The 27,682-nt window shown below is 40.6% G+C and overlaps 1 protein-coding gene across 1 annotated transcript in view; it reads right to left on the reverse strand.

Moving 5' to 3' along the window:
* Positions 1-27,682, reverse strand: part of LOC309575411 (VPS10 domain-containing receptor SorCS1-like) — a gene marked incomplete at both ends in the record, with an annotated part of 262,002 nt that overhangs the window by 33,174 nt on the left and 201,146 nt on the right. The window contains 10 exons of the mRNA XM_082285827.1: positions 1,522-1,693; positions 2,491-2,604; positions 10,172-10,302; positions 12,027-12,144; positions 13,104-13,211; positions 14,250-14,341; positions 15,558-15,634; positions 16,110-16,212; positions 22,772-22,918; positions 26,978-27,157. Coding sequence (XP_082141953.1) covers positions 1,522-1,693; positions 2,491-2,604; positions 10,172-10,302; positions 12,027-12,144; positions 13,104-13,211; positions 14,250-14,341; positions 15,558-15,634; positions 16,110-16,212; positions 22,772-22,918; positions 26,978-27,157 — 1,242 coding nt within the window. The remainder of the gene's footprint in view (positions 1-1,521; positions 1,694-2,490; positions 2,605-10,171; positions 10,303-12,026; positions 12,145-13,103; positions 13,212-14,249; positions 14,342-15,557; positions 15,635-16,109; positions 16,213-22,771; positions 22,919-26,977; positions 27,158-27,682) is intronic.

Consider the following 27,682-nt stretch of genomic DNA (forward strand, 5'->3'; position numbering starts at 1 on the left):
TCTCATACCAGAGAAGGTGTTGCTTCCAGACTCTGGCGAGCACTGAAGCAGAGCTGCCAAAAAAGATCAGAATGAACAAAAAAGACAGAACAATGCACAGCAGCTCCCTGTATGACAGAGTGGTCCGGGTACTCTTACATGATAGCACTCACAGAAGAACGAGCAGGACATTTGTCCTGAGTTTCCCACACTGTGGGTGATTGTCTCTCCCTCTGACTATGGGCATAATTCTTTGACAGTTTTGTGACTGACTATTCAGATTATCCACCTCCTTCTCCCAGTTTGATTTAAAATTTTGCTGAGAATAGAAAGGTGATGCAAAGCATACTTTTTTGACTTTTTTATTTTAGAGCCTGGAGACTGACTCTTGTTTTGGACCTTTTCCTCTTCATCTTTAAATGCATAAATCTGTAATTTAACAGATAAAATTATATGTTCACGCTGTTATTACAGCATCACAGTAGCAATGTTGTATGACTGTCAGTATCGAAATAAAGTGACCATATTTTGGAGAAAATAAACATTCAGGTCAGAAACTGCTTCAGGTTAGGTATGATTTATCAAATGGTGTTGCCTTTACAAGTCAGGACACCTGTTTGCAGGGAAAAACATCACTAACAGAGGTGTAAAAAAACCCTCATTCTCTTTCCTCACAGATGACATTTACTATGGAGAGGGTCAGAAGTAATTTCCATGAATACTCTAAAGGGATGTCCATTGTCCTTTGGTGCTAAAGCATACTTGTTTTATGATTTATTGGCCAGTTAGAGAGGAAAAGGGGTAGAAGTTTAAAAAAATCGAATTAGATTAGGCAAAAAGAGAAAACTGCTACTTCGTAAATGTTCCTGTGAGCCTGCAATTGAACACAAATAAAGAAGTGCTGAAAAGGAAAAAGAGGTGAAAAGATTTAAATATTTTTTACCTATGAATTCAGGAATGGAAGTAGCAGAACAATGAAATACCAAGTTAAGTTACAGATGTAACAAAAACACAGATCAGAGCCTGAATCAGCTTTTGTATTAGCAATAAATTTCAGACTTAGTCCTGCTGAGGACATCTTGAGACTTCACCCACAAATGCCTAAACAATATGTACCAACTTGTGTGATGGGGACCCAGCTGCACATGCAGTATTTTCTTATCTTTGGTTTAAAGTCAGTGGAAAATAAATATGGAAATTCAGTTTCGAAAAACAGCAGGAAGCAAAAAGCACAGTTAAAAGTGGGGATCAGAACTTGAACCTGCAGTCTTCAGTTCTCCTGTGAAATTCCCAAATTAAACCAGTTCCCAGTTTTTATCAACTTCTCCCAGATATTACCCTGGGCACCACAATGCTCTGACAGCCCTTTCATCTCCATACATCATCCGTTACATTTTAGAGCAAACTCCACCCAGCTACATCCTGGCCCTGACTGACTTGGTATCACCCTGTCTCGCTTCATCTCTTCGCAAACTTTGCGAGGCATGAACCACACTCAAATACGCCCATGGGCCTGGGATGCAGTGTAAAAACAGAGCCTACCTCCTCCAGCTGCACCAGGAAGGTGACGTTGTGCCCCTGCTCGGCCGTGAGCCGGCCGTCGGCCGTGACGATGCGGAGGCCCTGGGGGGGCTTGCCCGGGCACTGCTGGGGCTTGGCCGTGTACCTCTCGCGCACTCCGTCCGTGCAGTTGTTGGAAACGACCTTCCGGTACCTGCAAAGGGACGGGGAAATCCGTGCAAGGTGCTGACAAGGAGCACAGCAGGGTTAACTGGGAACAGGTTCCTTTAGGCTAAGGAGATTGTAAGGAAACAAAGATTCCCAAATATATTTCAGCATTTGTCTCAGCCAAGCATTCCTCACGTGCCAAACACACCCGTAGTCCATACTGGTTGTTAATGGCATGTGATAATTTCCTGCATAGAATATCTTGATGTCATATGAGGTACCATAAATGGCCTAAACCATAAAATCATATATGTTATGAGTTAAATAACTATAAAGTTATAAATAAATTACATACACATACAGTATGGCATTGTATTCAATTATTACACTGTTAGGCAATGTTTAATAACTTTTCTCCTATGTTCCCCACTTCCTGTTAGTTGTGAGGGAAATGTCTCTAAAGATGTAATCATCAAGGGCTAGAAGAATGAAGAGTTGAAGCAAAAGCAAATTCTGCCCATCTTTCAGTGTACAAACTCTCCAAAACCAGTTTGGGTTGCTTTGTTTGCTTTAATCACTCGCATCATAAATGAAATCTGCCAGTATCTTAACTTAAACTACATCTTCCATGGACTGCCAAGAGAGCCAAAAAACCATCAGCATTCGAGCTAACTACCCATCTTTTACTTCAGTTCATCTATACATCAATTTCATCTCTCTGCACTAATTTATTTTCCAGTGTTTCTGCCTTCAGCCAGCTCTGACACACCTACAGTAGCTGTAATTGGGTTAAATCCATATGGGTGCTAAATATAGCTAAATAAAGCCTGGTAAGCCACTTACCCAGTGCTGTTGAGATAACTCTGTCCAAGGCTGCAGTCTTTTGACAAGGAGGACGGGTTATACCAAAATGCTGGTAAACACTGGCCATTGCTGTGGCGTTCATATCCATAATCACTGTTGTAACATTAAGAGAAACCGTCACATAAAACCCCAAAAGAACAAACACAGGTATTAGCTCATGCTCTCTACTATTAATACAAGTTCTGATTTTCCTGCATCTGTTTACTAGGATTTCTGATTTTATTCTCACTGATAGAACAGATTCTTCATTCCACTTCAGCTTTTTCATTTGGGGTGGTTACCTTGCATACATCCCAGCATACAAAAGAAGAACCAGAGCAGGCAGTTTATGAGTATTGCATCAACTGTTCTCTCTCTGTAGACTAACAGTACCTCTCAAGATCAAATCTAGGTTCAAATATAAAAAAAACCCAGAAATCTAAGCTAAGTTAAATCATGACTGTCTCAATCATATCTTAGAAAACTGAAGGGCTAAAAAGCTAATTGCATTTGGAAACTATATCACACAAGATGTAGAGGAAAATTTACAGCCCTGAGAGAGCTCTTGCCTGAAGGCATTAACAGCGTATTTGGTAATGGGAAAGAAGTCTGTGATCTTCAGTTCTCTTTTTGTTTGAAAGAGGAAATGCTACCAAAAATCAGGTTAGAAACAATGAGTCAAACTTTAATCTTTTGTCACAATTTGAGTTTAGTTATGACTAAGTTTGCTTTGGTTTCACTAAAAAGATTTCAAATTGTTTCTGATTCCAAGTAAACAAAGACTCTATAAAAAATGTTATTATGGGAAGAAAAACCTCCAACAAACAGAAAACCTCTTTAATCAGTATTCCATTCACATGTGGTTTTACTTTCCAGCCATTGAGTAATGAGGACTACTTGGTTGCATAACCATTCTTGTTCCTTTTACTAAGCCTTCTCCACAGCTCATAATGGAGAAGTAATAGGATGTCATTTCTGAGAACTGCTACACAGAGTCCACCAACTCCATTCCAATATTCCAGTTGCAACACAACCCTTGATCTGAAAATGGCACTTTTCTGCAAAGCATTTTTTATACTTATTATCTACAGTGTCTTGGTATCAAGTAGTCTGGTTTTCTAAGAAAAGAGTATTAGAGCAGCATTAGATTATGTGATTAAGGGCTCATATCTGTATATGTATGTAAAAAAGCAGCGAGAAAAAGCAGGAGATGGATGAACTCCCAACAACCTGGTCAGAGTTAGTGGAGCCCCTGCTACAGCTCCTCCCAGGGCTGTCACAACACAGCCATCAGTCCACGGCCAGGCTGAGACCTAACAGATCATCAACAAGAGAGATATTTATAGAAAAATATTAACAAGAAGAAGAAGAATGTTTAACTTAATGAAGACTTTTTTCAAGTGTCTTGAAAGAGCATGATGACTTAAAAAAATTTAACTACTCACTAATAAACAATTTTAAGAAGCTTGGTACTGGTCTAAGATATAAGACAAAGAAGAAAAAAAGGAGAAAATATGTTTCAATTTATCTTTTTAAAGTTTTTTGTACTGGTTATCAAGAAAAGACATCGAAAAGAATTCTGTCACCACTTTTTACTTCTGCTTCATTTTCTTCTGAATAAAGAAAAAGTGTTTTGAGGCAATCTTAAATTGGCAAAATTAAAAAGATGACATTAAGCAAAAGAAATTTAATGCTGCATATCACTTGGGAAAACTCCTGAACATCTATTAGGCTGCATGACTGTTCCAAAAGAACATTTTGGCAGCTGTGGTGCTTGGGGTATCTACAACAAGTAATTGAGAACATACTCCAGGAAACGGCAATGAAGTAGATGACCTAAATGGTCTTTTCCTCATTTTTTTTGACTGAATTTTCATCCATCTATTTACTCAGATGGTTGCAACTCACTGTTGCTTAATTGCTTTGGAAGCATCAGCCAGCCAACTCTCCCAGTGCCATGTGCTTCTATAAACATCCTTGTTGGAATAAGAACACTATAGCTGCAGAATACACTTTGTAATGAAGAATAACACCATTCTGATTTGCTTGGAGAAAACAAATATTTACATACAAGTGGGACTCCTGTACTTTTGTAATTCATTTGTAAACACTCTGCAGCACTGTATTCCTAAGTTATCGTGTGTGACTCTAATTAAAAAGCTGTAACACTGTACACACACAATGTTCTGTAACCAGGTGAAAACAAAACTAATACAGCAAAATCTGTCTCAGAGGGGATCAGTACTCACAGTCAAATTTGATGCAGTAGTCTGGGATTTCTTACTATTCACGTGCCTAGATTCAAGCTACTATTTTGGTTCCTATTCCTACCTGTACATCTGGGCAACCCAAGCTGGACTTAACTAGTTTTGACTGTACTTGGATCATATCTCTCAAAGTCAAGAGAAAGAAATCCTAGGATTTTCCACAGCAGAAATAGTTACAAGCACAGAAGTTTCACAGTGTTGTTTTTTGGGCTTGCAAATCATCTGGCTCATTAAGGCCCTACAGAAATATCATCCCAGTAAATGACATGAATTGCTGCTCCATATCCCTCTACAGATGCAGCAGCCACTCGTTCACCTCCGCAGTCTTGGAATCTAATGAATTCCTTGGCTACAGGCTGCTGCAGGCAGAACACTGATGCTGACAACAAATTGCTGCCTACAATTTGGCACAACAGGCTTTGTAGCAATCAACAAGCATCACCATCAATTGGATTGCCATAGCACGAGCCAGTACAGCAAAGTCTGGAGATGGGGAAGGCATCAGCCTCAGCCTGCAATCAGCTCCCCGAGTCATTGCCTGGGAACTGGGAATTGGAATTTGCATATATTGATGATATTTTGTGCCTGCCTGAAAAGAACTCAGGTGACATAGATAATGTATCTCCTAAAAAGGAGTGGAGCTTTTGCCATCAGGGATTGCTTTATCAGTATGAAGCAGCCTATCTTGTGGCTCTCACTGAATATGGTTTTACCCTTTTACTGGTTTAAACTGGAATCCTATTTTTCTTAGTCAAGTAGAACTGCAAGCTCTTTTCTGTAATTAGATACAAATTCATTCTCATTCCAGACGTTTTGTATCTCTGCTCAATGCTCATGATAAATTCCTCTACCTAATGTTATTTTCAGCACAGGTAATAATCAAAGAAAAGAAATCCCTTAAGGAAGTTTGTAATTTGAAAACAGACCTGACAAACATACTGTTTGGAAGAACTGTTAATTCACATGAAATTATTAAAATCCTACTGCTGTAAGATATAGAAATAACCAGTTAATTTGGATGAGTGATTGCCATGTTCATAGCTTCTAAAAATCAAGATATGATTTAGCATGTAACAGAGAAATTCCTTAAGATTACCAGCTTCACTTTAAGGTCAACTGTGCCAGAAGCTGGAAATGCTACTTGTGTTTTTCCATGCTGTGCTTCCCAAATGGTTCAGACACTAAATGGGCTGGAATTAAGCTATCTCTGAAAATAGTCACTTTTTTTCTGCAGCTTCCAAAAGCCCTGGTGGGAAAAAACAACTGGAAAAGTCATGGAAATTACAGCAATGGAAAAGTCTCACTAGTTTTATATTCACCCAATACCATTGCCTAGTATTTAACCATGATGCAAGTCTAGATTTGTGTTAAAGGGGAGCTGTGCTTGCTGCCCAGTCCTACAGGACCTGATATGGGATTAAACTCGGAGAAGGATGGATTCAGCTACAGTCTGAACTGTGCATCTACAAAGGTGTATGATTATAATTGCATCACTGTATTTGGAGTCGAGCTATACCAGCTTATGTTAATACAGAACCTAAAATCCCCAGAATCTTTCCAATAAATCCATGCCCAGTAGATATCCAGGACCTTAAGATGCAGAGATGAACTGCAGGCTTTGCACAGTGAATCTGCATTTTTCACAAGCACCCAAAATGAATTAAAAATTCATTCTAAATTACTATTTGTTAGCTACCCAAGCCCATAGCAATGAGAAAGCAAAGTTAGTTAACCAAAGGGTGCAAATGTAGGTGTATTTCAGAGCTGGCACCTGCATGATCTGAACTCATGGCTGCTGACACAAAGGCAGCAGAATCTAACCACACTCAGTGTCCAGCCCCTGCCTCCCCGTGGTTTGTCAGAACAGTTTCTCCTGATGCAGGACTCTGATGTTTTAGCATAGGAACTAACCCCAGCAGGCAGGGCTGTAATTTAAGTGCCAGAGATATAAAGAGCCAGCCAGATCCCTGCTGATATAATTTGTGAAATAAATAGACCTGATTCCCAATTTCACTAAGGCTCCTTTGTGCCTCTCTGGCTATCCAAAACCACTAGCACCAGTATCAACAGGTTCATGCTTCTCATGAAGGCGTAAGATATGGGACTACTGATAGAAGAAGCCCTCTATTAATGACAGTGGGTTCAGAGGGAGGACTGACAGTGAGACACTTTACTCAGAGTTCCTATTAAAGGGCCTGGGAGACAGGTGCCTGAAGGATGACCACCACCGAGGGTTTCCATCTGTGTCTAGGAGGTGTTTCTGCTGAAGAGATATCGCTGTAATAATGCTCAGACAGCAGGGAGGAACACAATGTGAGGAAAGCGGGTAAATTAATGCTTTAATAACACCCAAGTAACGGTGCCATCCATTTACCCAAATCAATTAAATGAAGGAGGAGATTCTTGTTTCTAGGCTGTTGCTAGGACAGATTTGCCGAGGGCTCTTGTGCATCCCGAATCCCCCATTCCTGAAGCGCTATTGCCCTCTGGCTGCCAGCCCCACTCCCTGCACGGAGAGCTGGCACCTGCTCCCAGCCCTTCCCGGCCCCTCTGCCTGCCAACCCGGGATAAAAGGGGTCTGCTGGCAGAAGAGGCCCGGTTCCACGGCTGGAAAAGCTCCAGTCACTTCTAATGTCACTCAGTTTTGTTGCTGCGTGAAACAATAAACAAACGTGCCCTTTTCCTTGAGAAAGGATTACCAACGGGCTGCACACAGATTTGAAATGAATCTGGAGTTCTGTGATATCACAAGGAGAAAAAAACATTAGAAAATCTTTATGTCTTTTATAACTGGTATTTTTCCTCTGAACTGATAAAAAAAGACTTTCAGGATTAACAGCAGTAATACTTTTTCTCACTTTACCTGACCACAGAGACACAATTTTTTACTCCAATCTCTGACAAGCTTAGATAACAAAATTTTCTGCATACAAACTTATTGTTTAAACAGCAAAGACAGCACAATGGCAGGGATGGTTGTTGTCTTCTCTGTATACATGTCTGGGTCCTGTAACCACTGATGTTAATATAAAAAGCTGCCCAATTTATTTCAAGATTGAAAAATCAAGTGTTGGCAACTAAGGGACTTCTCCGTGTCTGGGGGATTCATGTCCCCTTTAATCTCCTTCAGTTAAGAGCCCTGCCCAGCAAAAAAGAAAAAAAGAAAATTTTAAAAAAAGGAAATAGAGTATTCAAAAGTACTGAAATGCCATGAGTGAGGATAATGAAAGTGCTTTTTTCTTCCTGAAAAGGAAAGACCTCCACAGAGGACATCCTTCCATAGCAAGAATTAATTCCCTAATTTTCTTGCAAACCTCCCCCCAACTTCTGCAGGGTAGATTGGCAGTGAAGCCTCATGCAGAGCTCAACAAGACAGGCACTGAAAGTTACAGTGGTGCAGCAAGCAGCTTTGCCTTTCTTAGCAGACAGAATTGCTTTTTTTCTTGCCCCTTTCTTTTCTCCTTTTCTGTCCTTCTTTGGCAGATCTATGTAAAATTATGCTCCTGATGAGTATTGTTGGTAAAAGTTTCTGAACTGGATGCTTAAAGGAATATTTCAGGTTTTTTTCATCAGATGCAGTAGGGAAGGAAGCTGAAATGGATAAGGTAGAAATTCAGGTCTGAGGACTGTAGGAATAACTTGAGCTCAGGGAGAACTGGAGTGAAGAACGACAGTCTGTTCTAAACTAAAACTGATTCCTTGAGAAGGAGAAAGGTCCTTCTTGGTCAAAAAGGACCTAATTCTGCCTCTTCCAACAGATTTGAGGCGTCTTGTTCATGCATGTGAACTGTGAGCGCCTGTTGTACATCCCCAATCATCCAAGCTTTCTCCTACATTGTCCCACAGCCCAGCAGAGCTTTTGGACAAAGTTTCCTTGAGGTGAACATTAAAGAAATAAAAGCATGTTTTCCCCCAGCAAATGTCACTGTGGTACTTTTTTTCTGTACCTAGCAACAAAGTTTTGTAGCAGCAAGCCACACAGTCAATTTTAATAAAATAAATATATTCATTCTCAGAGAAAAGTTCTGGAAGGAAAGCATATTTTTATCAAAAACTTCAGGTTTGTGTGTCCCTTATGAGTGCCAGGGATTTAAACACTAATGGACTGACTGTGAGTCAATTGCAACTATTTTATAAGGCCAGGAGGTTGGCTCAGCATTGTACTGCCTGCCCTATAAGAGGGTCAAAATCTTCAGGGAATTTCCTTGTTTAATGATGGTTTGGGGTTTTTGGTTTGGCTGTTATCTTTTTTACATTACCAGAGAAATGTTAAATGATTGACATCCAGGACCTTTGGACACCTAAATGATGAACTACACACAGATCTTCTTCCTAGAAAAGAACTAAATGGAAAATGGGGAAACCATCAAGAAACCACATTGACAGAATCTGTGCCAAGATATGTCCATAATTGTTATTGTTTGGAGCAAGAGGATTGACTTTTTTTGACACAATATAAAAGCCTCCTGCAATTCTGTGATTTTATGTAGAAAAAATATTCTATATTTATGGAGGAGTGAGAAGGGAAACACTATACATTTCCACACGAAATATTGATGAGATCAATCTTTTCAGGATTCATGTAGCAGATTCTGGGTTTAATTAGTAACATGACATAGATCTGGGTGGGTAAGGCACAAAGGGAGTTTATTGGCACTGCCAAAGAGCCAACATTTCTCTCATCCAAGATACTCAGGAACTTGCAGACTTGGAGGAAAAAAAGTAAGAAAGAGATTTCAATAATGTGGTTCCCTGCCTTTTTTGTGCAAATTGCTGTGAGTCAGCAGTAATACTGAAATTAAACCAGCAGCCGAAGATTTTATCACGCCATGCATAACTCACCCATGGACTCTATTTCCCATAGAAAGCATCACAGAAGAAAAGGCTTCAGGAGATTAACTCAAATCACGAAGGCAGTGTCTGCTGGATACTGTCAAACATGATGGTCCAGATGCAACAAATGACCCTGGAATTTCCTAGATTCCTGACTGCCAGAAGCTGAAGGCATACTTTGCAGATACATATATTTACTTTTACTCATATATACATATGTGTGTATGTGTTAAGAATTTATTTTCTATTTTACACAATGCTGTTACATGTCTAAAGACTGTTTTCAGCCACTCCTGGTCATTGCTAAGGTTAGATGTGCTAAATTGACCTGTTATCTTACTGGTGCACAGAGCTGAGATGTGACCTGGAAAATGGTCAGCTCAGCATCAATTTCGTGGGAACTTCAGGAGATTACAGATACCTATTCCACCTCTCCTTCCTTTAACATACCTGCACTATCAGGGAGCAGCCAATTCAATACCTACATGATTATTAATTTCTACTCTCTGCAAGCTTACAGCCTCTCTAAGGATCTCTGTGCTGCTTTGTGAGGGCACCCAGTCCTTCTGCCCACTGCTCACCAGTCAAAGTCTGCCTCTGTGCACACGCACGGCTCCGAGGTCATAGCCCCAGCATATTTCCCTTGCATGCATTTCTTCTCTGACTTGCGCTTCCTGTAGATCCTTTTTGCTCCCATAATGCAGGCTTCTCCCTGGAAACAAAACCAGAAATATTTCTTTGACGCCCACCAGGCTATTTGTGTCACCCACTTTTTCCAAGCCTGTGCAACAGGACGTGTTACTCAAGGGAAGAGGATGGGAAGCCAAATGCCATCTCAGTACACTGGAGTTAATTAGCTCTAACTGAAACTAAATCAACTTTTCCAATACACACTAAGAAATTACCTGAGATTACTTATATATGTTATTCAGTTCTGAATTCGTTCCAAAGCCAATAAATATTTGTACAGGCCCATTTCACAGCAACTGAGAACATGGTCTGATTCCTCTGCAGTCTAAGGCATAGAGCAGGTTTATTTCTTTGGCCTGACCTCTCCAGGAATACCTTCATTCAGTAGAAACTAGTAGTGTGTGTTTATGTAAATACTTTCCATGGACGAGTTCGGTTTTATGGGGGTTTACTTGTTATGGAGATGCTAAAACTTCCTATCTTCAACACCCTGCTTAATATTTCTATCTAGGGAACAAGGCTCAGCCTTGCAATCTCAGTGGAAAGGAATTCAAAAGGCAAGAGTACACAGCAGCTTTCCTAAAAATAGTTCTGCAAGCTCCAAAGCCAACATCCTCAAAGAAATACTGCAAAATCCTTGGTATTTTTGCTTATTCAAGCACAAGAAAGCAAAGAACAAAATACAGTGGAGTCTCGCTTATTTCCTTTTATGCTGTTAAAATCGTTGTGGAAAATTTTTTCATGGCTTTGATTTGATGATTTGATGGCATGAAACAGAAGAGCCTGAATAGCAACTAGTATAAAATGCTATGCTTCCTTGAATTTCAAGGAAGCTGTAGTGATTTTCAGCATCTAAAGATCTAAGTAATAACTGGTATTTTTAGTGTAAAGTTGTGCCTTGTGTGAGCAGCTAGTCTGAGTCAAGCTACTTTCATTTCATATTCATTATTAAATTCTTGCCCAGCAAGATATATACAGAAAGACAACCTTTGATGATATAAATGTGTGCTTTGCTCTAGACTTCAGTGGAACCTGTGGTGTTTATATAACCACAGAATTTGGGCCATATTTTATTCTAACCTGATGAAACACAGGTTGTTGTGTCAAACTTGGCAGAGCTGGGAAGGTGCCCCGAGGCAGATGCAGGCACTGTGCAGAGCACCTCACCTTGCTGGGCAAGAATTCCATAGTTCAGAGAGGGATGGAGCAGCTACATCCAGGATGAACAGGGCAAGGCATGGGGGCCAATAAACTGGGGAAGAAAAGTGCCCAACTCCCACAGCAGGGACAGACAGAACAGGGATGAAACCAAGTGAGCAAGGAATGAGGCTAAGAGGGCCAACAACTGGAGAAACAAATGTGAAACAACTAGAATGGTCTTAAGACCCTGACTCTGAGGACACAGAAAGATGGAGGAGAGAAAGGAGGAAAGGACGTAGGATGTAAGAGTGAAGGGGTTCAGGCCTCAGGGGCAGTTCTGCTGCTGCTGTTGTTGTATTGTTCAAGTCTGTCTAAGTCTGAAGTAACTGCCTGTGTTCAGGATGATACCCAAAAGACAGCTGTTCACCCTTCAGGGATCACAGAGCCTCAATCTGAGGCCAACACACTGATGTAACAGAACAGACCCACCCAGTAAGGGATGACCTGACACACCAAATTGTTAGGAAAGGATATTGGATCATGCTGATCTTGAACTGTAGGATCATTAGCTACTTCAGGTCAGATCCCAGCCTCCTTGCTTCTCACCTGGCTATGGAGTTGCCAAGGCCTGTAGTCCTCTTCTGCACATCTCCGATCAAAAATGGACTTGTAGTCGACTTTCACTAGCTGCCACTCTGAGCGGTGGCTGAAATGTCCAAACACACTACAGAATGCAGCAGGAAGAACATACAGTAAAAGGAAGTCTGGTAGTTACAGAGGTACAGTCACCACAATTTCCAACAGAGATCGATTGCTTTAGGAGTGACAGTCCTACTCATTTTCACTGGACTGACAAAGTGAAAGTGAAACTTAGCCTGCTAAACATCTATAACCCTATTAGAAACTGTGGAATTGTATGTAGCTTTTATTCTGTTCACTAAGACCCTCCCACTTATGACAATATCCAAAATGACTCAACTCAAAGAGAAAAGTCAAGAGAAGACTTGATGTGGGGCTGGAGACAATAATACCTTCAAGAGTTTTGTCTCAGTTGTAAGCTTTGGGAATCCCTTCCATGCAAATTAAAATCAGAACCTGAAGGAACATTCTTCATACATCTTTATTAGCTCAGGGTAGTTTCCAAGCCATATATTCTTCTTATTACAGGTCAGTCAGAAATTGAATTTACCTCCCGTTTTTACAAATCTAATCTCAGATAAAATATCACAGTTTCTGGCATGATGAGTCCAGATTTATGCATCATGCAGAACTCAGCATAACACATTGAAACTAAACATAATTTTTCATGAGTCAGCCTCCAGGCAACATTTTGTCATTCATTTTTACAAAAGAATGTCTTCACTTATCTGTGCCTCATTAAAAAAAAAGAATGCAGCAGCAAAAATACAGGTATAAAAATACCTCACCATTTTTCTTTCAAATATTAATCTGTCAAGAGTAACTCTGCTTTATATCACATTCAATTTGAGGAGTGAGGTTTCATGCTGATAAGCTAAGTGATAATGTATTTGCAGCTTGCAAGGAATCATGCTGCTAATCCCTCAATCATATCACAAACAAACTGATGATTTAGCAACAGAAGACTCCACACTCTTGGCTTCAGTTTGGTCCCCAACCAGAAATGGTTCCCCTCAACAGCATCATTATGGCATGCTCACTTACGTCATGATGAGGGTTTCCTCTCCAGGCTCCCCTAAAACTCCATCTACAAACAGTGGGAGGGATGTGAAACTGTACTTGCTCCAAGATCTCCCTTCATCAAAACTTAACCTAGAGGAGAAAGCAGAATTGGTGTTTTCTTTCCTTACTCTCCTGTTTTACTCAAGGGGACTTTCTAGTCTACTGCAGCTGCTATGGAGAAGTGAAAAACAGCTTTTCTTTTTGGATTCTGATTTTTTAGTCCTTTAAATAAGTATTTTTTGGGGAAGCATCATAAATCAGAGCATTGATCAAGCTTGTCTGGCATCATACCACTAACTCATGGCCAATATTTAAGTGGTAGAAACTAGAAGTTATGGTTGAAGATTGATGCTCAAAGGGCAAAATGTAGCCTAAGGATAAGATTTTTTTTAAATAAACAAGTGATTTTGAACATCTTGTTTTTGAGTACCCAATATAAAACATTTTAAGGAAGTTAGCTTTCTGGAGCACAACAGTCTCTTCAGACCAGGAGTCCTCCCTGTGGCGAGTGTAAGTGAAAGCCTGGAACCACTCATCATTTCTTAAGACTTGTGTCTGGGTGTTTCAGATTCTGATATGACACTGACTGTGGTGGAAGTAAGTAACACAAAACAGCACAAAGCTCTACTCTGCCTCCTCACTCAAGAGTGCCAACTGGTGAGGACACTTTTGCATTATCAGTTACATAACCCTGAACCTATTCAACAAAATTCTGGTTCATAAGTGCTGCCTGACACACGGAAGGCAAGTTCATGAATAATGTTGAAAATTTAGACTACTTTGGCAACTTAATGAGACAAAGGCATAAACCATATATATCTATATATATATATTTTTTTTTTTTTAAATAAACAATCAAATTCAGAAAGCCAAGCTGTGGTAAACCAGGAGTGTTGGGAGTGTTGGGAGTGTTGTGGAATTACACTGATGGTATCTTAGATCTGGCCCAAGCCAAGATTATGTAAACTGTAATTTCCAGGATTTCTTAGCTTTATCTGACTTAATGTTTGCCAGTATCTTAACTAACGCTTTCTAGATTATATCTGCAGAAGACTGGATGCATACTAACTGCCTGCTTCCTGCCTCAAAAGAGGGACAGCAGACATTTAGCACAGATGGAGTCATTACCAGAGGTGTCTGATGGGAAGAGATGTGTGTTTCATGGCCACAAGTACTCCGCCTTGATCCAGGTACAGAACACTGTGCTCTTCCTCAAAGATCTGGAAAAAAATATGTGTTTATTTAAAGCTATTAACCTTAGTATCCAGAAAATGTAATAGCTCTTTGAGTAGGATCATGACAGAGGACAGTTATGTGCTAAGAAAATTATAAAGTAGAAGAAATTATAGATATAGTTGCTGGACTTGGTTTTTTATTGTTTGGGGGTTTTTTCCCACAGTTTTTCCAGGTTTATGGAAGATTCATTCTTCGCTTGCTTGACAGAAAGTTAGAAATAGGACTTTTTTGCAAGGATCAACAATTTCTCTCCTTTTGATGACAAATTTTTGTTTAAAGAAGAATTTCATGTGTTTGCACATGTCTGGCCCTAGCTCAAATAATTGATTTAGACAGAAAAATGAGGCTAGTCAAACATTGCAAAATAATTAGATTCTTGGATTATCAAATACTGGAAAAGATTTTCTCTCCCTATGTCTTTTTTGTATTAACTTTCTGCAAACATCTGCTCTCCAGTCTATACAGCAGCATTTGTTAGTCTGAGAAAGTTACTCATTCTCTCCATTACTTGATATCCCATTCAGAAAACAGGAGTAACAGAATTTCCTGATCTGAGGATAAACACATTACAGGGTATTTTGTAACAGGTGAGACTCCACTAAATATTAGGAACTAGATATAACTTCATTATCCAGTCTCTTTCCACAATTAATGGAGAGTTAGGCAGCTTTGGAACAAGGGGAACTGAATTTTGTCTTTTCCTGCATTAGCTTGAGAGCAAGGCACAATAATCCATTTATACGGACAATGAATTTAGGACAACTCAGCTTAGGTGAAATGGGTCCCACATGGAGTGACAAAAATTAGGCCAGTGCAACTGCTGATTTTTGGGTAAGTATAGTCATGGACAAAGAGAAAAATGGTTTGGTTGGCACAAAGGATGTACAACAGTAAAAGGTAACACTTTCTCTCCCCTTATTATTCATAATTTATTCTGTTCTCTTTGCTATGGGGTTAAACCAAAGTCCAACTCTGAGCAGAATAAGAAAAATAATTTTCAGTTATATGAAGTCTAACAACATATTTAGTCTTTTTCTTTGAACATCTCTGTACCTTTGAGAAGGGAAGTTTACTCTTTCGTAAAGATTTGCAAAAAGCTACCCTGAACCAAATGAAACAAAAATTAAGTGACAGATTGAATCTACTTTTATGACATTTCCTATGATTAATATTTAAACCAGGTGATTCTGTGTCATTTACCTGCCTCCAAGTGTTCCCAGCATCAGAAGTAACAAACATGCTGATGTCATTGTCTGATAGTTCAGTGCCTATATTACCTGTAAGGTGAGCACTGGTTAGTGAAGGAACCCTCTCAGATACAGCAGAATGAGCAAATCAGGGGAGTAAATCTATTTATTTATTTTGCAATTGCAGAACTTCTGGGTTTGGGAGGAAAATGAGAGGGAAGGGAAGAGGGAAGGGGGAAGAGGCAAGGTATTCAGTTTGATAAAATTTATATAAAAGACCCAATACATGCAACTCTACACACCTCCATATGCAGAGGAGATGCCCTGATTTGGTCTTACACTCACAGGAGTAGAGGGTTAGACATGATCTCCTCAGTCTTGAAAGGCCAGTTTCCATAAAAAGCGTATGACAAGCTGAAGTCCCATAAGGAGTTTCATTTGACAGCCTGCCTCCTTTCCCAATACTGCTGGTGTGACACACCACAGCCACCCAACATCCTCCACAAACTCCAGAGTTTGTCCAGGTTTGCACATCATACCCAGGCAATTTTGAAATGTTTCATACCTGAAGCTACAATGATACTGGGGGCAGTGTCTCGGCTGGCGATGTTTCCTGAGGTATAGGGGTTGTCTGAGACCTTCAAGTGAAGATGAAGGGAGCAATAGGGCTATGGAGAAAGGGGAAATAAAAGTAAAAAGCAGATACAACAATGTATGCTCCTATTTCTACAGGCTTAGAAACACAACAGTGTCTTTCTGTATTTCTTCCTAACCATTGCATTCAGTCACCCTTAGAAAGGCACAGCCACTTCGCTATAATTTTCTGACACAACCCATTCCCAGTGGGAAACTTATCCACTAGGCTGAAACCCTCTCCCAAGGACAAGACCTTTGAGGCCATAGCTCAAAGGAGGGGACCAGGCTTGCACAGGCAGGTGATGGTAAGGAGCCACCCAACTCTCCTGGCTCCTACTCTTTGAGAAGCAATCATGGATGCAGATATGAAATGACTCTCTGAGCAGCACTGCCCAAACTATCTCTGAAACACGAATCAGTATAACCCCACTGGTGTGGTGCTGAATCACCTCTAATTAGCCAAGAAAATACAACTTATTTTGTACCATTTCTTAACTCTTTTTGACATATAGCTGTTCTGAAATGCACTGCAATAAATACAAAGAAGTACCACAACTGGGAAGTGTTAGTTTCAAGTTTAAAGCAAAGCTTCATTGCCCATCTGGATGTGACCTTTAAGATTTCAATACAAATACATCCATGGAAACCTCACCTATTTGCTATTGACTTTGTATGCTGGGTACTCAGGTACGAGTGGTACAGAATAAATCAGCTGAGCATGAGGGTGAGACAGACAGGCAGATTTTCAAAGCTGCCATTACAATTCCCTCCAAATCTGTAATGTGATAATTTCTGAAAATTTCTGAATGCTATTTCCTTCACTAGGGTTTCATTTCCAGCATTTTTTCATCTTTTAAACCTCATGAAGAGCCCTTAATGAAACATGCTAAGAGAAGAGCAGGGGAAGAATACTGGCAAGAAAACATGAAGAAAACTGACCCAATCGAGGTGGATATCATACAGGAACAGAACTGGGGCAAAGCCCATGCTTCAGCTTGCCCAGCTCTGTAAGAGAAAGAGGGGCTGCGCAGAGGGACCTTCAGGCTCAAAGGAGGCAGGTTTTCCTGAATAATACCAGCTGCCTAAAGGCTAGATCTGCAGCCCCAAGAGTCTGGCAGGCTTCCTCTGCAGGAGACCTAGTCCCATAGGTCACTGGAGGAAGACCACTTATCCATCCTGTCTCAAAGTGGGTGAATATGACTGAAATGAGAACTGCCCTGTGGAGAATGGCAGGGTTCTTTTGGCAAAGGCAAACGAGGGTGGTGAGGAGAGATGGGAGCTCTCACTTATGTGAGCCAGGAAAAGGGGACGTGGGCTGTGCAGCTGGGAACATGAGCTGCCAAGTGGAATGTACTGAACAGCCTAACTCCAAGTGACAGCCTTGCGAGGGCAGCCGCTGGAGCAGCCCGGGGCGCCGGAGGGAGTGGAAAACAAATTGAGCTGACATGAATGCAGGAAGTGGAAAAGCACTGCAAGAGCATGAACTCTTTCCTTTTACATTTTGATAGGTTGTGAGAAGACTAAATAGAAAACATATTTTTAAAACTAACATGCTCCAAGCCCACTTCAGCATTTTGAAGACAGAACCTCATGGCAACTCGGCCAATTCCCAACTCAGATGAGACCTTGTTAAGATTCAATCTTTGTGCTACCAGAGATTTCCTTTCAAATTTATCTCATTTCACAGATATAGTATATAGAAATGGAATATATCTCTCAAATATTAAAAGCCAGGCCATCTGTCTAACCAGACAGATGGCCTTTTTAGTGGCATGACTTTTTACTGGTTGGAGTGCAGTACTGGTTGGAGTCTCTAGTGACAACTGGGTGTGGTGTGAAAACCAACCTTTCCTCTCCTAGCCAAACACCTGAAGTTACTGCCCAAGGCCATCCCTGACTGTGTTAGCATTTTCTTCCTCATCCCTGATGTACACCTTCTCCATCTCTGTCCTTATGGTTTATCAACAGATATTTTTCCAGCTGTTTTGTGTGCTTTTGTGTTCCTCATCTAGCTCCCACAGCTGAATTCACATACAGACATCTCACTGGTTTTCAGAATTTTCATCAATTGTCTCTCTCCTTTTTGTTATTACCAACAGGCTACTAAAATCATTATTATCACCAGAATAATGGTTTCCTCTCACTGCCTAGTTCCCAGCCGTGCCAACTGCTGCACAGCCACCAAGGGAAAGGCAGCCACAGCATGCAACATTTAGACCTTAGACAGAAGATAAAGCATAGGTGACACAGGCCACTGCTCTGCTCACTGCCACAGTTTTTATAATTATACTGGATTTTATTACCTGCTTCCTAACATTTTCAAGCCAGCACTCTTATGCTTCCCTCTCAGGAAGCTCATGAGTCCTTAGTAAAGTTTCTCATAAAGATTCACAAACCCACTTTTAACTGTTCTGCAAAGCCTGCCTGAACTGTCTCCAATGGCATGACACATTACAAACCAGTATTAGTGGCTGTTCCTCATCAGAAGTGGGAGAAAATACACAAGGAAAGTAACATAAGGATGATGCTGGTCATTCACAAACCTAGGGGTAATCACAGTATTTGCTCACCTGCAACAGCAATGAGCAATGAAAAGAGATGAACACTTCCAAGAGAGATATTCAAAACACCTCACTTAGATGCCTAAAATACTCTGTAGACAATAGCACAAATGAGGAGAGGGTCTTTGTCCTGAGATCTTTATAAATTCATATGGAAAAGACAAACAAAATGTGGGAGGAAATAAACAGATGTCTGGGGAAGCGAGGCACAGAGAAAATAAATGACTTGCCCAAGGTCACATAGGACGTTGGAGATAGGTCCAAAACTTGAATCAAGATTCTCCTGAGATTCAGCTCTGTGTTTGAACCACAAGTCCATCCTTGAAAGCTAATTGATTAAGTCTCCCAGGCAGATGCTTATTTCTTGCCAGACAGAACTACTCCTTAGTTAACCACTTCACAACACATGCTAAGTATCAAACTAAACCAGCATCTTTGGGATAAAATACCTTGGCAGCTATTTCATGAAGATTAAGTGCATTCATCTTAGGAAACAGGTGATATAGACAAGAAAAACAAAACCCTGGGATTAGATGGAATTTCACTGCTTTCCTCCCTCCTCATTATTTAGAGCTGTCTCACAGAAAATGCGAAGGAATTCTGACTCCCTATGAAAAACCACCTTGAGAGTACCGTCAGTAGAGGGATGGTTCTGTCTGGCTCTCCTTGTGCTTCAACCTGATTCCTTCTTAACCTCCTTAGCCAACAACTTAGCTGCTGTGTACTTATTTCTATTTTAATTCTCACTTAGTTGAGGCTTAAAGACCAGATGCACAGAGGACACAGCACTGCACTCGCAGGCTGGGGACTGTACTGTCACTCTGGGAAATGGCAGATCCCATTTTGCCAGTGAGCTGGAACACATGTCATTGCTGAGTCCTGAGCTATTGCTGGAGACAATTATGCTGAAAACCAGCAGTGGGAAGGCATTAGTCTCTGCCGTGGAGCAAGGATGGGAGCTAAACTACATGTATAATGGACTATGAAGAATTCACTTATCTATGCCATAAGGAAAAGCAGGATCGTGTCAGGAACATTTATGTCTAGAAGGAAAAGGAGCAATTGACATCAGGAGGTAAAACTGGCAATGCAGGGGTGGCTAAAGAGGTGAGTGGAGTTTGTGAAGTGTTTAAATGCTAAGCTATGGCATACTGACAAGGAACAGAATTGCCTCAGAGCAGAGGAAAATTCCTTTTCTCTGCATTTTTCCTCGGCAGAAAACCTTTATGTATCCCTGACTTATTTCCAGGAATGTACACTTACAGTGCTTTTGCTTCAAAAATTTCTCTCCCTCCCACTCCCAGCTTCTGGGGTTTATTCTCTATAATTGCTAGAATTCTTTGATTCCATATTCTGCCTTCGTCTTCCCCACTATTAAGCGTGAACCTCAGATGGGATTTTTAAATAGCTTGTCTCTTGCAGAATTGCTATTTTGCTTTGTAATTTGGTACCTTTTCTGTACTTCTATCCCTCCCTTTCCATGGCAGGCAGACTGCCTGTTCCTGTAAAAACCTAACAAGTTTCTTTAGTTCAGATTCCAGCTATTTGCTTTCTTTCAGATTTGCAAGTTGACCACCTGAGACTCTGCATGCTCAGCTGAGGTTTCCTGCTCCTCTGCCATTCCAGAAGCTTGTGAAAACCTAAACATAGAGGACTGCTCAGACAATGAAAGAGGCCTCTTGCCTGTTTTACCCAATGTTAGGGGAAGAGAAAAAATAAACATGGCTAAATATTCCTCAGGCCTTATCACAGGGAAGCGCTGATAAATTACTTTCCATTCTCCTGAAAGGACAAAGACTGAGATACAAAGTTAAAGTCCATTGAGGATTTGTCCCTTAGCACCCTCAAATCACAGAAAAATTCCTACACTTCAGCCCAAGTCACAGAGCACTTAAAAAGTGTAAACAGCTTGACAAGCCTCCGCCAAACTTGCACAGGTGGAAGGAATTCTCAGAGCAAGTACATGGTTGCACAGAGAGCAAAATAAAAATGAACTCATGTTTAAATAGTGGTTTATGCACAGTGGAGCTCCAAGGATGTAAACGCAATCCACAGAGAACCATGAGCTTCTCTGGGTCAGTTCTCACTGTGTCCCTACAAGCACCCATGATTCTGCTCCTGCTCTTGACCCTTTGTCTAGCTTGTTCAAATTTACCAACCTCAAGGGAATTCCAGCTTATTTAAGCACATCTGGTCTAATTTTAAATGAAGTTTATTGTGTTCTCTGGTGCCCATGGGTATAGTAGCAGATATGGTATGGATGGGAAGGCTTAAGGGAGCCATAACTCTCTCTCTCTCCATAAGAACTGTCCATTTCTGACTCATACACAGATGTAGGACCACTTCCATTATATAATGGGTACCTACAGTGGCAGGCAAAGCCTTGTATACAAAATACCCAATTCCTTCAAACAACTGTTCTGTAAGGGCCACACAGAGCAGTATCTCTGGCTCACTTATAACCAGAATGGCAAGTTAGACTTTGCAAGATCAATGTACCAAAATACCAGGAAAGACCTCTCAGAACTCTAACTTCAAATTTATGAAACAAGAATAAAGTCTACTTTTATTATTTTACTTGCCTATGTGCTTTTTTTTTGTTCTTCTGCTTTGCCAGCCCCCTAGAATATTTTACTGTCATATCATATTGAAGAAACCTTGAGTTTCTGATAAAATTGGTTATAATTTGAGAAGGTCAGGATGTCATTTTTTTACTGAATATGTTCACTTGAGTTAAAACTAGATTATACAATCTATTTGAAACACAAAGGCTTCTTTACACAGTCCCTTCCAAAGAACTGAATTCTTTTATGCCTGCAAAGTTTTTTGCATGTCATCTTTTTTGGTTTTCACCTCATAGAAACATCTGATTAAGAATTCACTTAGTTACAATTTTTAAAAATTTGAAAGAAGAAAACAAACCCAAACAAATTTAGTCATGATCTGAAATAACTCTTCAGTCTTACTGCCCAGTCTTTCCTATTTTGGTTTTTCCAAACTGGACAGAAAATGAAGGGCTTGCATTTTGGCTCAATCAAAAAATCAATTATTTGAACAGCTTCAAATATTTCTTCTTTGCTCTTGCAATAGTGCATGACATTCAGTTAAGATATAAGTGTAGCATTCAGCTGCAAAATATAATGCTGATTCAGATTCTAATGCCTCAAAATGAGATTTTTTTTTTTTTTTTTAGATGGAAAACAACATGCAAGTACAGGACAGCAGCAGGAAGAGTAGTTTAAATAGATTCTGCCTGGAACCATATTAGAATTAGTATAATATGAAAGCTATTGAGAATCCCAAATACAGGGGTTCTGAGTATTATCCCACTACTGTGTATAGATTGTATCAGCTGAAAAATATGTCAAGATCAGTTTAAGCTTTCTAAGTTGATAGAGGTCTGCAATTCTATTCACATTGCTTATACTTCACTTTCCCTCTCAGAAAGTGTTTGCATATAATGATGATTAAAGACTTAGCTATATGTGGATCTATATCAGTAAGTACAGAGATAGATAGAATTTACACCAACACAAAGCGGTACATATATTTGGATGAATGTGTCGATTCTCACTTCTGAGCTCTAAGAGAAAATAATGAATGTTAATAAATATTAATGCCAACAGAGCAGCCTGAAAGAAATCCAAGCTCTCTTTTCCTTTGAGCCTGTTTCCAGCTACTGGATCCCTCAGAGTTCTGAGCTACGGCAGCTCTCGCCTCCCATCTAGTGTCCAGAGAACTGACTGCCAGACACAGCACCCAGCTTCCCCTGCTCTTCCAGGGGACACAGCACTTCTGCAGAAGGCAGCTGATCCAGGATGCTTACTTTTGTTCCAGAAATTAAATTAAATTAAGCTAAATTACAATGCCAGCTCTTGCAATAACCCCTGGCAGCCCAAGCCTGAAGTACTGCACTCCATGAGATACACTTCATGTAGAGAGGAGCTGCCCTCTCTTTCTTGTGCTACCCAGTAGAAAAAGATTGTTTTGGGGTATTACCACTCCCCAAATTCCCCCCTCAGGTACTTACTAGGAGACAGTGAATGGGATTTCCTCTCAGATCTGTGTGCGGAGCCTGCAACAAACTCCAGTCTCTCCCTTTATTGTAGGTGATGAAAGTTTTCACTTGGTTGTCAATCTTCTTGTTAGCCAAGAACATTCCCTTTATCCCTGCTACCTAGGAAAAATTGACATGGCTGAAAAATAGATCAAGTCCATGCAGGTTCTGTGCATGTCCCTTTTTCTCTGTCAAACCCACCAGGGCTCTGGTGGCTGTGTCAGTGTAGTCGGTGTCAGGGCCAGAACTGCCAATGTACATCAAAGGAAGGCAAGTTGGGGTGCTGGGGAAAAGACAAAGCCATCACAGGTGCAAAGGTGACAAACGGGAAAGAAATCTTGTAATTCAGAATCATCAAGGGAACATGGCAAGATGTCAACAGCATTATCTGTAAAGTGACAACCTCTCAACTGTGTAGGCATCCTTCCCCCTGAAAGATGAAACATGTACAGGCAATTATTTTTCTCTTGCACAGCAGCAGCAGGAAACAGCAGCAATTCTGGCTTTGCAAAGAAAACAGCAACACACACATAAACTTGCAGTTTCTATTCTCATCCAGCTTTCTTCAGACATGTCATCTAAGGACCTCAATGTGTTTCATAATTATCAGTGTTTCAACAGGATAACTTGGGGGACAGAGGTATTTTTATTACAGTTTTGTATTTTGAGGAAACCAAAGCACTGGTGACTCAAGCAAGGCCATACAGAATGCTAGTTACAGAGCTGGCAATGAGATCCACATCCTTTTACTTTTTCCTGGTGTTTTACCCAACAGTTTAAATCCACAGACCTGCAGGAGGATTTTGCAAAGACATGACGCTAACAGATTCACACTGGAACCAAGCCTAAAAGTATCTTAGTGAGGAGAAAAAAAAAGTCAACCTCAAACCACAACTCACACTGCAGAATGTTCCCATCTTCTCAGCACACCGAAAATCAATAGCCCAATAGCTGCTGCAGCTTGCGAATGAATTTGTTAGGCTGTCATTCTGCAATCTGAGTGCGGCAATAAAAAGGGAAGTGAAATCAGGAGAAGAAGAGGGAAAGTGAGAAACTTCTTGGTTTCCAGCAAGTCTGTTCAGTCATCCATCTCACCTCTGCTTATGATGTAGAATTAGCAGACAGAATCATTCATCAATACTTTTTATACACAGAGATTATTACTTAAACGACATCACATGGCAAACAGTTACACAGCAGATTCAGAGCTTTTTCCAGCTCAACCCATTTAATTATATGGCTGGGCTTGGATGCTGCAGCTACCAGTGAACAGGACCTTACTGCACTTCTAATCACGTGCTCTGAGAGTACTTGGGTACAGTGCTTTGGTACAGTCATTCAAATAGCACCTTCCTGAATTTCATTTGAAGTTGCATTAAGACTTTGACATGGCTTGCTATAAAGGGCAATAGTCTTTAAATTCAATAGTTAACTAATTCATTGTTGATATAAGCAGAAGAAAGATAACCTTTTCAATTTCTCAGCCAGATTGTTTGATCCTACCCAAGTATTTAGGATTTCTTTGCTGTAGTAGAAAGGCACCCTGAAAAGACAAGGGTACTCCTGTCTCCCAGTGATATTGCATGAATAGACAAGGATGGAAAAATAACATAGTTCTGCCTTTACTACCAGAGGCTACAGGCTATAGTTCCAGTTGTACTTTGCTTTGTTGCTGTCCCAAAATAGTTCTATTATGTAGTCCCTGTGAAATGCTGGCCATAAATGATTAAAGAGCATTTTATATATCAGGCAATAAAAGTGTTCCGAAATCCCGTGAATTTCTTCTTTTTATGATTCTAGTCATGGGCTGGGACTCAGAATCCTTTCCTGAGAAAGCAAAGTTATTCTGTTAGTCTTGGACAGCTTTATCTTCAAAAAAGACTGCACACACTATACATGCTTGTGTACTCTCAGAAGACAGATCTATTGCATATACACATGTATATGACACACATATACTGCATATGACACACATATACCTGCATATACTCATGCATATGACACACACACGGAGCTGTTCAGCCCTGCTGCTCACAGAGTCATAACAGAGGAAGACCCAGGCAAGCAAGTGCATGACCACCAGTGGCCAGAGAACTTTAGAATCCTCACCACCCTGAATGCATTGTGTGCAGATACAAATGCCGCTCTACAGCTTCAGAAAGATCCATACAAGACACTTGAACACACAGCTCTAAAGACATTTTTCACTCCCCATCACCACCTTCATACATCAAACATATACTTCTCAGCCAACATACATACTGTTAGAAAAAATTAAGTTCCAGAGTGATAGGCATATATACCATAGCTACAGACACACCTCCTCACAGTCTGTTACCACTTCAGTCATGGATTATCACAGGCAGGACTGTCTTGCTGTGGACCATTCCAACAGAGCCATACCGCATCACTGGGAAGACACAGGAACTAGAAAGGGCACTCAGACCCAGTGGTCAGTGATTTAGCTCTTCCCTTACTTTAGGAGGTGGTCAATAGGACAGCCTTTTTGGGAACTCAGAGAGACACCGTGAAAGAACTTTTATTTTCTCCTTGTACCCAGTGCAATTCCCTGCTGAGCAGCATTGAGCAGATTTATCCTTGATTTATAATCAGTGTAGGAATTACACACACAAACATGTTCACTAAAATGCAACCAGAAGAACTTACTTCTAACACCTAACAAACATGCACACAGACACCTGCACATTAAACAGGTGTTTCTTTGGCATCTTCTCTAATGATAATGCTTTTTAAAATATATTGCTGCCACCAGAGAAGGACTCAATTTGCAATCTCTCCACTTACTTTTAATTTATCTATGGATTTTTTTCCTTCTCTTGCCTTCCTCTCCATTTTCCACTAGATCACTATAACAACCTGACTCAGAGAACCATGTTGGCTGGCTCTCTGCTCCCTTCTAGCAAGAACATCAAACTGAAAGGAAGGTTTGTGCCAGGTTCCATGTCAGCCAATATTCCTCCAGTCTAGATAATCAGCAGATATGACATTGTAAGTCTGATTCCATCAATTTCAATCCAGGTTGCTGTGGGGTGTCAGCTGAATAAAACAAAACAAAAGATTTTCTTTACCCCCTGGGATGTAGGACACCTTTACATAATGCAGTAAAGCTGCTTCCCCAGCTGACAGTAATAAGAGGCAACAGTTTTTCCATGGGCTGCCAGCACTGCAGAGAGATTAATGGTAAAAGATGTCCAAATGACTGAAATGGCAGTGCCCATCCTCCTCCAGTCCATCTGTGCTGATGTATAACTCGGGCTCTCTGGACAAGGTGGTTTCCAAGTAGAGGACAGCTGAAGGAAAACTAGAGAGCAGAGCTAATATTGAGACAGTGATGGGGAAATACAGGAAGCATCTTCATCTTCAAAGGTACTCAGATCTTTCATGACCTTTATTCTAAATGGTCAGAAAATACCGTGGAGGAGACCTGAAAACAGAACCTGACCCTCAGAACTGCAGCTGAGAACTGAGTTTCTCCTCAGCTGAGTGCTGTCTCCAGGGGGAAAATAGGCAGCAGAGCAAGAGATGTACAAGGGCACATGAAAAGTCCTCGTCTAGGGATGAGTTGTCATAAAAGACAACGCAAATTGTCCTTTTTGCAGGTGAGCTTAAGCAGAAAACACTTGTTCAGAAAAAGGCTCAGGGGTAAAGAGGGCATCAAAACGAGGTAGGAGTTTCCATGCTCATGGGATAGCCCAAGAGAACATATATATAAACACCTAAGTTCCCAGAATAGTCTAAGCTGAGAAAGGTGACAAGGACAGCTGAAGATTGCAGTCTCTCCTTAACTTCTAAGAAAAGAGATTAGACTGCCAGAAATGCAACAATCAGAGAATGATATTATTATGACTCTTTGGAGCTTTCAGAGGCACAGAGCCAATATGGGTCCCAGCAGGATTTTGGCTGAGAGACAGAGTTCTTCTTAGCAACTGAATGAACTATTCCACAACTTTTTCCTATACATCAGAGAGCCATGAGCTCATATGAGAACCTACTGGTGAATACAGCAGTGAATCTAGGGAGGGTAAAACTCTGTGTTTAGTCATTTGTTGGCTTTTCTATTCACATCCATATTACGAGACTGATGTGCAAGGAGGAGATGGTACTGGGCATCATGTGAGCTCCTGAGATAGCAATGGGATGTCTGGAGTTATGACATACCTCATAGAGGTCAATCATCACATTCCCCTCCAGCCCTTGACTACTCTTGACATTTTCCAAGGCCAGGGTGAAGTAGATCCCTCGGGTGTCGGAGATGTACAGATTGTATGTGTCGTTCTGGTTCCACTCTTGTACAGCTGCAAACACCTGATTCTCATCTGTGCTGATAACATGCATGTCCTGGGGAAAGAAAAGAGAGGCAGGTTACTAGAGGGAGCTCTTTGCTGCCATTTCCAAGGGCACCAAAGTAATTGGGGAGGAGCAAGGGATATATTTAGGCTGGAGTTTAATCGGGAACTAAGTAGACAATACTGCTGCATTGTACTGTTGTATTGTCTACAGCCACTGTAAGCAGGTAATTCCATCCAGGAATATTTTACACCACCTCTCTTCTACCAATTTGCAAAGCAGTAATTAACTGATGAGGTACTAATTGAACATTTATATTGGCACTACAGCGTTATACAGCAGCACTTTCACTCCCCTTACCAACACCTTCATTTTAATGAACACTTTGTCTGGGGAATAGGGAGGGTTGTTTATTTGTTTTTTTTTTTTTTTTTCCTTTTGGCACCCGAGTGTTTCCACTCATGACTGTGCAATCACAGATATTAAAAATGTAGGAGTTTAAAAAAAAAAGATCATCTGAAACATCTGCATCTTGCCCAGCATTCAGAAGCCAAATATGCTCAGGATCTGGCACAA

Source organism: Coloeus monedula (genome assembly GCF_965178545.1).
Source record: "Coloeus monedula genome assembly, chromosome: 8".
NCBI lineage: Eukaryota > Metazoa > Chordata > Aves > Passeriformes > Corvidae > Coloeus > Coloeus monedula.